This window comes from Bos grunniens, chromosome 3, assembly GCF_055505025.1.
Source record: "Bos grunniens cultivar Pamir isolate PY7600 chromosome 3, Bosgru_T2T1.0, whole genome shotgun sequence".
NCBI lineage: Eukaryota > Metazoa > Chordata > Mammalia > Artiodactyla > Bovidae > Bos > Bos grunniens.
The window spans coordinates 115,149,960-115,161,985 of record NC_141167.1 but is presented as its reverse complement, the minus strand read 5'-3'; the positions used below and the strand labels follow the sequence as shown (position 1 = coordinate 115,161,985).

The 12,026-nt window shown below is 38.2% G+C and overlaps 1 protein-coding gene across 5 annotated transcripts in view; it reads right to left on the bottom strand.

Moving 5' to 3' along the window:
• Nucleotides 1-10,801: 10,801 nt before the first annotated feature.
• The window catches only part of UAP1 (UDP-N-acetylglucosamine pyrophosphorylase 1), a 31,889-nt gene continuing 30,664 nt past the window's right edge, over nt 10,802-12,026 (bottom strand). For all 5 annotated transcript variants that reach the window (XR_015161301.1, XR_015161302.1, XM_086393817.1 and 2 more), the window contains one exon: nt 10,802-11,379. Coding sequence is in view for 3 of the 5 variants with exons in the window: in XM_086393817.1 (XP_086249943.1) it covers nt 11,287-11,379 (93 nt within the window). In the remaining 2 variants the exon portion in view is untranslated. The remainder of the gene's footprint in view (nt 11,380-12,026) is intronic.

Sequence of the window (12,026 nt, the reverse complement as noted above, 5' to 3'; positions counted from 1 at the left end):
ATTTTTTAAAAAATTTGTCTAGAGTAGGGCTAGAAATAATTAATTTTGTCCTGAGACATCTTGTGATACCAGAAAGCAAAGAAGCTATCAATACAAAAGAATGTTATGAGTTATGTCAGAAGAACATAGGAGACAATTCAAAGGGTCTCACTGCCCAAAACTAATAATGAATGTAATGGATGGAAACACATCAAGTATTTTTTTTAAACCCATGAATTGATAATGATATTCAGAGTTGGAGAGGACTTCATTGATTACCTTGGGAGTTTTGCTAAGATATAACTCATTCTGGAAACTAGTAAAGGAAAAAGCAGTTACAACTGCTTTTGTTGTAACTAATCAAATAATTGATGACAATGTTTCTTTACAAATAATCTTGCTAATAAATACAAAAGAAATACTAATAAAATTGCCGTTTTTCATCCCTTAATGAAATAATGGCTCTAGGAAACTGTCGTCAATATCTGCTAACACATTAAATAAATGCAGAACCACCTACAAAGTATTTTTCATCAAAAGAAAAGAGGAGAGCCTGAATCTGATCAAACCTCAGATTCAACAACAGTTTTTGGGAAATAAGGAAGACAGAGGAAAATGTTAAAGAGTACCATGAACATGAATTCCAAAATCTACAAAGTGACAATGAAAAAATTACTGGTTTTTTTCCAACAAATATTTTTTAAAAAGGAGGACATGGATAGGTTAAAAACCATTTAAATGTCTTAACAAAGAACCTGATTCAGCAGTTCTAATGAGGTGGATGAAACTGGAGCCTATTATACAGAGCAAAGTAAGTCAGAAAGAAAAACACAAATACAGTAATATTAACGCATATATATGGAATTTAGAAAGATAGTAACAATGAGCCTATATGCAAGACAGCAAAAGAGACACAGATGTAAAGAACAGACTTTTAGACTCTATGGGAGAAGGCTAGGGTAGGATGATTTGAGAGAATAGCATTGAAACATATATATTCATATGTAAAACAGATCGCCAGTCCAGGTTGGATGCATGAGACAGGGTACTCAGGGCTGGTGCACTGGGATGATCCAAAGGGATGGGATGGGGAGGAAGGTGGGAGGGGGTTCAGGAAAGGGGACGCATGTACACCCATGGCTGATTCATGTCAAGGTATGGCAAAAACCACCACAATATTGTAAAGTAATTAGTCTCCAATTAAAATTAAAAAAAAAAAAACAAAACTTGATTCAGATACATCAATATTCAGTTCAGTTCAGTCGCTCAGTTGTGTCGACCCCATGAACTGCAGCACGCCAGGCCTCCCTGTCCATCACTAACTCCCAGAGTTTATCCAAACTCATGTCCACTGAGTTGGTGATGCCATCCAACCATCTCATCTTCTGTCGTCCCATTCTCCTCCTGCCCTCAATCTTTCCTAACATCAGGGTCTTTTCAAATGAGTCAGCTCTTTGCATCAGGTGGCCAAAGTATTGGAGTTTCAGCTTCAACATCAGTCCTACCAATGAACACCCAGGACTGATCTCCTTTAGGATGGACTGGTTGGATCTCCTCGCAGTCCAAGGGACTCTCAAAAGTCTTCTCCAGCACCACAGTTCAAAAGCATCAATTCTTCGGTGTTCAGTTTTCTTCACAGTCCATCTCTCACATCCATACATGACCACTGGAAAAACCATAGCCTCGACTAGACAGACTTTTGTTGACAAAGTAACATCTGTGCTTTTTGATATTAGAAAGATGTATATGTGATAGTTGGGAAAATCTGAACATTGGCTGGATATTAGATAACATCTTAGTCTGTTCAGGCTACTATGACAAAAATACCATTGACTGTGTGACTTATAAACAATAGAAATTTCTTTTTCACATTTCTGAAGGTTGGGAAGTCCAAGATCAAAGTGCTGGCAGATTTGGTGTCTGGTGAGTTCCCATTTACTGGTTCATAGATGAATGGCTATCCTTTTTTCACTGTATCCTCACAGTATGGAAGGGGCAAGGAAAATCTCTGGGGTCTCTTTTATAAAGGCACTAATCCTATTCATGAGGACTACATCTTCATGACCTAATCACCTCCTAAAGGCCTCATTTCCTGATATTATCATATTGAGGGTTAGCTTTCAAAATATGAATCCTGAGAGGATATAAACATCCCACTGATAGCAGATGATATTAAATAATTATTTTTAAGGTATGGGGTTATAGACACACACACATATATATCAAAGTGTTAGTCACTCAGTGGTGTCAGACTCTTTGCGACTCCACAGAATACAGCCCGCCAGGATCCTCTGTCCATGGAATTCTCCAGGCAAGAATACTGGAATGGGTAACCATTCCCTTCTCCAGGGGATCTTCCCAATCCAGGAATTGAACCTGAGTCTCCTGCATTGCAGGCAGACTCTCTGCTGTTGGAGCCACCAGGGAAGCCCATATATAATAGATTGATTATACACACAGACACACACACATATATATATACATATATATAATAGAAATCTCTCTATTAGATATAATCTGAAGTATTACATCCAACATGTAGAATTACTTTTAAAGTAATTCCCTGGAGGCTTGGGAGGTGGGCATTAAATGAAACAGTATAGCCAATGTTAGTTGTTAGAAACTAAGGAACAGGCTGTCATTATTCTGTTCTCTACTACTGGGTATGTTTGAAAATTTTAAAGAAAAATATTAACAAAAAGAGGAGGTCTCTGGATTCAGACTCTGGGTTCACTTTCCAGCTTTGCTTCTTACTAATCATATAATCTTAAACAGTTTACTTAACTTCTAAGCCTCAGTTTCCTTAAGGACTGAACATAAGAGTTCTCATCTCATAGGAAAGTAATAAGGATTACATGAGACAGTGTACATAACATGCTTAACACAATGCCTGGCTCACAGGTAAGCACCATTATAAGGTGCTGGGCATAGTCATCATTACTTAATTACTTTTTATGGTCATGAGATTTAATTTCCTCAAATTAGGAGAAATTTTAAACTATAAAAGGAAGTCTATCAAGTCTCCTTATAATCTTATTCATACCAACTATATTATATATTTTACCATATAATATATATACATGAAGAGTTCTACACATCATTTTGTCAATTAAAAAAAAAAAAAAAAAAAACTTTGTCCACCAGAACAAAATCTGCAAAGGAACATTTCCTGAGCAGTAGAATCACTGAGATAGAAATAAGAAAGCAATGTGGAAACAATGAGTCATGAAGTTATAATGATAGACTTCCCGTTCTTACACTGTCCTCATTTTGTGCAGAACTTTGAAAACAGTATGTCTATATAAACATCTTTGGTGTCACCACTGACTCACTGAGCTTTTGGCTAGCCTACTAGGCCTATCCTCTTTAAGAGGCCATAACAAAACACTCAGTTCATGTATTACATCAGAGGACTCAGATTAAGCCTCTCGCAGAAAGGTTTTAACTCCAAGTGTGTTACCCAGAATTCTTACAGCAAATTTGCTTCATATACCCTTCTGAATTAAAACATTATCATTTTCCAAAGAAGTTCCAAGTAATGCCAAAGCTCAGTTGTTCAGTTGCTAAGTCCTATCTTACTCTGTAACCCCATGGACTGCAGCACTTCAGGCTTCCTTGCCCTGCACTATTTCCCAGAATTTGCTCAAACTCAGGTCCATTTGAGTCAGTGATGCCATCCAACCATCTCATCCTCTGTTGCCCCCTTCTCCTCCTGCCCTCAATCATTCCCAGCATCAGGGTCTTTTACAATGAGTCAATTCTTCACATCAAGTGGCCAAAGTATTGGAGCTTCAGCTTCAGCATCAGTCTTTTCAATGAATATTCAGGGTTGATTTCCTTTAGGAATGACCGATTTGATCTCCTTGCTCTACAAGGGACTCTCAAGAGTATTCTCCAGCACCGCAATTCAAAAGTATCAATTCTTCAGCCCTCAATCTTCTTTATAGTTCAACTCTCACATCCATACATGACTACTGGAAAAACCATAGCTTTGACTACATGGACCTTTGTCCTCAAAGTGATGTCTCTACTTCTTAAAACACTGTCTAGGTTTGTCATAGCTTTTCTTCCAAGGATCAAGTGTCTTTTAATCTCCTGGCTGAAGTCACCATCTGCAGTGATTTTTGAGCCCAAGAAAATCTGTCACTGTTTCCCCATCTATTTGCCATGAAGTGATAGGACTGGATGCCATGATCTTAGTTTTCTGAATGTTGAGTTTTAAGCCAACTTTTTCACTCTCCTCTTTCACTTTCAGCAAGAGGCTCTTTAGCTTCTCTTCACTTCTGCTGTAAGGGTGGTGTCATCTGTATATCTTACTGATATTTCTCCCAGCAAACTTGATTCCAGCTTGTGCTTCATCCAGCCTGGCATTTTACATGATGTACTTTGCATATAAGTTAAATACACAGGGTGACAATATACAACTTTGATGTACTCCTTTCCCAATTCTGAACCAGTCTATTGTTCCATGTCTGGTTCTAACTGTTGTTTCTTGTCCTGCATACAGGTTTCTCAGGAGACAGGTAAGGCGGTCTGGTATTCCCATCTCTAAGAATTTCCCAATTTGTGATCCATACAAAGGCTTTAGTGCAGTCAATGCAGCAGATGTTTTCTGGAGTTCCTTGCTTTTTCTATGATCCAATGGATGCTGGCAATTTGATTTGTGGTTTCTGTCTTTTCTAAATCCAACTTGTACATCTGGAAATTCTTTTTTACATATTGTTGAAGCCCAGCTTGAAGGATTTTGAGCATTATCTTGCTGGTAGCATATGAAGACCATGTTGTTTTACATGACAATTCTACACTGTCAACATTCTATTATCTGAAAGTACGGTTACATCCCCCCAAGTTTTCCACAGCCAATTTTACCTCCTAGTTTTCTCACAGCTGTACCTAACTAGTTAATGTGGATACCCGTGGTTTATTTAACCCTTGAGCCTTCATAACTACTAATAATTCATTATCCAAAAATTTATGCAATATAGAAAAAAATGCCCACCCATTATGCCATCACCGTAACACATTATTTTACTTTTCATTCAGCCTGAAACATATTTTTTAACCAAATTATGAAATAACTTTCCCTTGTCCCCTACCATTCCTTGTTTTGGGAAATGCTGTCAATGAGCGATAAAATTTAGGAAGAGCACTATTTCGGGTGGTTCCATTCTAGCAGTGTGAGGTATCTGCAAAATCAAATCCCCTCCAGAGCACTTGCATCTGAGTCCCACCTGCCCATTCTGTCTGTGCTGTTCCAGTGAAAACTTTCTCACTCTTCGCCCCACCCCTTGTCTATTTTTCCAAAGCCAGAACACATTCAAACTTTTCCCATCTCACCCCTGGTTGTTGATTTCTGCACTAAGTACACATCTCCAAGTCAGTGATTCTCACTTCTAGCTGCCCTTTACAATCGTCAAATGCTTTTTATAACCAGTCACCCAAGCCTTCCACCAGACAGAATCATAATCTCTAGGACTGGAGTATGTTTTTCTTAAGGCTCTCCAAGTAATTCAGAGACTCCACGGGACTTGGAAACCACTATTCTAACAATTATAATTGTCCTGATCAGGTCTTACAAATTCCATCCTCCATTCTTCTACCAGTATCAGTACATTCCCTTGGCATTTTAAAGAATAAAGCTCACAAAGGATATATCTATTTGGCTTCTGGCTTAATTATTCTAGATCAACTATTCTTGCTCTAGGAACACTGACCTCTCTGTTTCTCTCCCTAATTTATGTTCTTTATGGTACTATCTGTGAACTTTTGATTAGCTGCTCTGAATTCTCTTACAGTAGTTATTCTCTAGGTGTGCAGCAGAATCACCTGGAGGGCTTGCTAGAACACAAATTTCTGGGCCCCATCCACAAACGTGTACTACGGCAGGTCTCAGAATTTGCATTGCAAACAAGTTTCCAGGGGTACTGGAAACGGATGGACCTGATCAGGGGACTACACTGAGAAAATCACTGTCAGATTTTCTTATTAACCCTTAACTTGGGCATAACCTGACAACCTAACAAGGCCAGTGACTCCTTCTTCCCATAATAACAATATCCCTTTAATAATCCATTTCTGAATCATTTGCATTTTAAGGTAATTAAAATTAATAAATCAGAGTTAACTTACTTGAGTGCTTACTAGGAGCAAAACAGGATTCCAACACTAAAAACCTCACTGATTTTTCATTACACATGTTGAAATGATTGAAGTACCTCTTTTTAGAACACAAATCTCTGATCCCAATTTGAGAAGGAAATAGCTCTATTCTCAAAATGATGAGGTTTGTTGGGGAGTTCTGCCACACCAAACTCCAGGTCATAATGACCTTTAACTGTTACTGGACTTTTTCATTCTGAGTATTTTAGTACTAGAGTATCTTCCTATTGTGTTAAGTGGGTTAATTTTTATCTCTTTAAGCCGCATTCAAGCTTTGTAAGAAGACCCTATGTTACACTTTCTATCCCCTAGTGGTGCTGGACACGTGACAGGCACTCAACCTTTATTGGCTGACTCATTCATTCATCACTTCCCAACATGCTTTTCCTAAATTGGAGATCTAAAGAGGGCCATGAATTGTAAAAGCATCAGTCTCAGTCTGAGCAGAAACAGATTTCCAAGCCAACTGAATGACCTGTGTTTTAGTCACTCTCCTGGGTTATGCATGATTCTTCCTTGCCTCTTTTTACCTGAATAATCGAGATCTTACCGTACCATGATGAATCACCAACAGAAAATGCTGGAGATAGTAAGTTAGGGTTAGAAATGAAATCACATGTTACCAGCAACAGCCAAAACTTCCAGGAGTAGAAGGGCTAGAAATTGAAAATGGAATTCCTTTTGCTCCCCTTCCTATGTTCTTCACTAGTAAATTCCTTTTTAGACATCAAAACTGAATCGGTTTTGAGAAGCAAGAAGGAAATGAAGAAAAAAATCAAGTATTCAAATAACACACTCAGTTGGCCTTAGATGTTCATTTGTGACTATCAGCAAAGTTATTAACACATAGTAAGGGTGATTTTGACCAAATTCAGTGGTTATTCACTCTCACATAAATTCTACAATGCTGTTGCCAAGTGATTCCAATTCATATTTTAATAAACATTTTACCTGGTTCTGTATTTGCTGAATTAGAACAATGACTTGACAAGGACTCATGAAGGTATACCATGCTATTACCTTATGATTTCATGGCTCAGAGGCTCTCAAACTCTTTAGCCTTACATCCAGTGTTGCCCAACCATTGCTCCTCTATAGTGAAACCACTGCCACGACCCCACACTGTCAGAGCTCCCCTGCCCAGCACTATTAGTATACGATCTTAAGATAGGGAGACAGGAAATAGGAGATGACAGTTCAGAAAAAGGAAAAGCAAGCATATACCATTCAGAGGCTAAAGACTCTATAGATCTGTCCTCAAAAATCCAGTTTAGAGCTCTGATGAAGAACTCAAATCCTATATCCTTTTGAGAAATGGAATGGATAACAACAGCAAAATTGAGCTATTATTTTGAAATGAAACAGAAAATATGCGAGACACACTATTTAACCTTTAGCACAAACACTATTAATAGATATAAATATCATACAGTTTAAAGGAAAAACCACTAGACCATTCAGGTATGACCTAAATCAAATCCCTTACGACTATACAGTGGAAGTGACAAATAGATTTAAGGGATTAGCTCTGATAGACTGCCTGAAAAACTATGGATGGAGGTGTGTGACACTGTATAGGAGGAAGTGGTCAAGATCATTTCCAAGAAAAAGAAATGCAAAAAAGTCAAAATGGTTGTCTAAGGAGGCCTTACAAACAGCTATGAAAAGAAGAGAAGTGAACGGCAAAGGAGAAAAGGAAAGATATACCCATTTGAATGCAGAGTTCCAAAGGATGGCAAGGAGAGATAAGAAAGCCTTCCTCAGTGATTAATGCAAAGAAATAGAACAGTAGAATGGGAAAGACTAGAGATCTCTTCAAGAAAATCAGAGATACCAAGGGAACTTTTCATGCAAAGATGAGCTCAATGAAGGACAGAAATGGTATGGACCTAACAGAAGCAGAAGATTTAAGAAGAGGTGACAAGAATACACAGAACTGTACAAAAAAGATCTTCATGACTCAGATAATCACAATGGTACGATCACTCACCTAGAGCCAGACATCCTGGAATGTGAAGTCAAGTGGGCCTTAGGAAGCAGCCCTATGAATAAAGCTAGTAGAGGTGATGGAATTCCAGTTGAGCTATTTCAAATCCTGAAACATGATGCTGTGAAAGTGCCACACAATATGCCAGCAAATTTGGAAAACTCAGCAGTGGCCACAGGACTGGAAAAGGTCAGTTTTCATTCCAATCACAAAGAAAGGCAATGCCAAAGAATGCTCAAACTACCACACAATTGCACTTGTCTCACATGCTAGCAAAGTAATGCTCAAAATTCTCAAAGCCAGGCTTCAACCGTACGTGAACAGTGAACTTCCAGATGTTCAAGCCGGATTTAGAAAAGGCAGAGGAACCAGAGATCAAATTGCCAACATCTGTTGGATCACTGAAAAAGCAAGAGTTCCAGAAAAACTTCTGCTTTATTGACTATGCCAAAGCCTTTGACTGTGTGGATCACAACAAACTGTGGAAAATTCTGAAAGAGATAGGAATACCAGACCACTTGACCTGCCTCCTGAGAAATCTGTATGCAGGTCAAGAAGCAACAGCTAGAACTGGACATGGAACAACAGACTGGTTCCAAATCGGGAAAGGAGTACATCAAGGTTGTATATAGTCACCCTACTTATTCAACTTATATGCAGAATACATCATAAGAAATGCTGGACTGGATGAAGCACAAGCTGGAATTAAGATTACCGGGAAAAATAACAATAACCTCAGATATGCAGATGATACCACCCTTATTGCAGAAAGCCAAGAACTAAAGAGCCTTTTGATGAAAGTGAAAGAGGAGAATGAAAAACTTGGCTTAAAACTCAACATTCAGAAAACTAAGATCATGGCATCTGGTCCCATCACTTCATGGGGAATAGATGGGGAAACAGTAGAAACAGTGTCAGACTTTATTTTGGGGGGCTCCAAAATCACTGCAGATGGTGACTGCAGCCATGAAATTACTTACTCCTTGGAATTTGCTTACTCCTTGGAAGAAAAGTTATGACCAACCTAGACAGCTCATTAAAAAGAAATTACTTACTCCTTGGAATTTGCTTACTCCTTGGAATTTGCTTACTCCTTGGAAGAAAAGTTATGACCAACCTAGACAGCTCATTAAAAAGTAGAGACATTACTTTGCCAACGAAGGTCCATCTAGTCAAAGTTATGGTTTTCCAGTAGTCATGTATGGATGTGAGAGGTGGACTGTGAAGAAAGCTGAGGGCCGAAGAACTGATGCTTTTCAACTGTGGTGTTGCAGAAGACTCTTGAGAGTCCCTTGGACTGCAAGGAGATCCAACCAGTCCATCCTAAAGGAGATAAGTCCTGAATATTCATTGGAAGGACTGATGCCTGAAGCTAGAACTCCAATACTTTGGCCACCTGATGCGAAGAACTGACTCATTTGAAAAGACCCTGATGCTGGGAAAGATTGAAGGCGGGAAGAGAAGGGGACAACAGAAGATGAGATAGTTAGATGGCATCACTGACTTAACGGACATGAGTTTGAACAAGCTCTGGGAGTTGACGGACAGGGAGGCCTGGGGTGCTCAGTCCATGGGGTCGCAAACAGTCGGACACGACTGAGTGACTGAATTGAGCTGAACCAAAGGAAAAAAGGGATCCTTAAACTTTGTACCTCTAGAGAACAGAGGATCATCCATGACATTCTGTCTTGTGATATCTTATCAACAGAAAATGAAATTTATTAATCTCTTCTCTAGACATAATTTAAAAATTTTTTCATTTATCCAGTTATCAATTTTTATGCTTTTGGTCAATACTTAAAGGCTATATAAAATGCATTTATAAAGCTCAATATTTTTATGCAAACTACATTTTAGACATAGAGGACCCTTACTAATATCCAGTGACCTATGGCCTATGTTTAAAGAACCATCTTTCTCTTTTTAATCCTCTGTGCTTAGTCGACAGCTCAGTCATGTCCAACTCTTTGCAACCCCATGGACTGTAGCCCACCAGGCTCCTCTGCACATGGGGATTCTCCTGGCAAGAACACTGGAGTGGGTTGCCATGCCCTCCTCCAGGGGATTGCCATGCCCTCCTCCAGGGGATCTTCCCAACCCAGGGATTGAACCCAGGTCTCCCTCATTGCAGGCAGATGCTAAGCCACCATGGAAGCCCTTTAATCCTCTAGCTGAAAGTAAACAAACATACCAAAAACCTGGATGTTCATGATTAACTTGCTGAGGAAATGCAAAAATTACAATCTTTTAAAATTCCAAGTGTCACCAAATATTTGAGCAAAAGAGAATAAAGCAGTGATATGAAACAAGGTTTTTCAACCTTTACAGTTTGAGCAAGATTAATTCTTGTTTATAGGGGGTTGTCCTGTGCATTGTAAGATGAGTAGGAATATTCCTGATCTCTATTCATTAGAGGCCAGTACTACCACTCCACCCTCTCAGTTATGATAACAAAAAATGTCTAGGACACTGCCAAATATGTCCTGGAGAAGGGCGAAGCCATCTCCTACTATTATAAAGTGATAGGAGGATAAAGTCAAAAGTTAGATAATCAATAAAAAGCTGGAAGACTGTAGTCACAGAAATATTAATTTGGTTTTTCTTGTATTATCTCAAAGTTTCTCCAAAGTTTCATATTTTCCCAATGGAATAATTTCTTCACAGTACAAATGACACTTGAGACAAGAAGAAAAGTTTATTTTACTGTCCAATTGTTTTCTTAAAAAAATTTAATTTTTGATAAAATAAAACAAACTTTTAGTACCATAGAAACCTTTTGACATGTACAATGACATATTATTACTATGTACAAGTTCAAAACAAATGCTTCCAGCTCCAAGTAAAGTGATGTTGAACACCCTGACTATACTTATGTTGTAAGAAATTTCCAAGATGGCCAATGTTTTCCTTAGCTTGGAAAAAAAATACAATTGAAAAATATAAATAAGACCTTCAATCAGCTGTGAATCATAAAAATGCTTTCTGAAGTTCAGTCATCTGGATCTTATGAAGTATGTAGTAGTTACAAGAGTTCAACAAGCAAAATGAAAGCCTGTGTATATTCAAACATGAGTATTCCAGGAGAGGTCCTGTGGGTTCACAGTCAGTCTATCAAAAATAAAAGCTATTCTTATTGTGGTGGAACTTATTTAGTATCTGGCTCATATACCATTCTTCACCAGCTCATGGACTCCATTCTCATCAATGATTAAAGGTGCATGAAATTCTTTATCTGCCACATAACTTTCTAGTCCCTAAAAGAAGGGTCGAAATAAAAACATAGTTAGAAAACCGATCAACACAGGTCACGCAGTGCTGGACTTAGAGGCTGTAATAATGACGTAAAGCATGAATGCTAAAAGCTGGACTGAGATACAAAAATTTAAAAGTCAATAAAAAACTCTATTTAGTTTACTTTTAAACCTGGGTTTAATGGCCTATTATGGAAGCATAAAACAAACAACAAAAAGAGGGGAAAATGTTCTGATTATAACATAACATTTAAAGTTAATAAGATGACAGTCATTCTTCCTATAATCATCACCCAACAGTTAACATTCTAAGCAAGGTGGCTATTTCTGATGCTAGAACTAAGCAAGCTGACAAGGATCTCCAGAAACAAAAACAAAAACAAAACCCTGTACATATTAAAAAGGACCGCTACATCCCCTGGTCTTAAAAGTGAAAGTACTAAGCGTATGAACAAAGTAGACCCACTGAAAAATATTTTTTTTTTAAATTATATTGCACTGAAAAAAGCCAGAAGATTTACCTAAAAAGCAAGGCTTATTTTTAAAAGACCACTGCATTTTGATGTACAGGTAAAATGAACTAAACATTGAACATTCTGTTCATGGCAACTAAGCCACTGATACAAAGCCATACCAGGAATTTTCCAAGA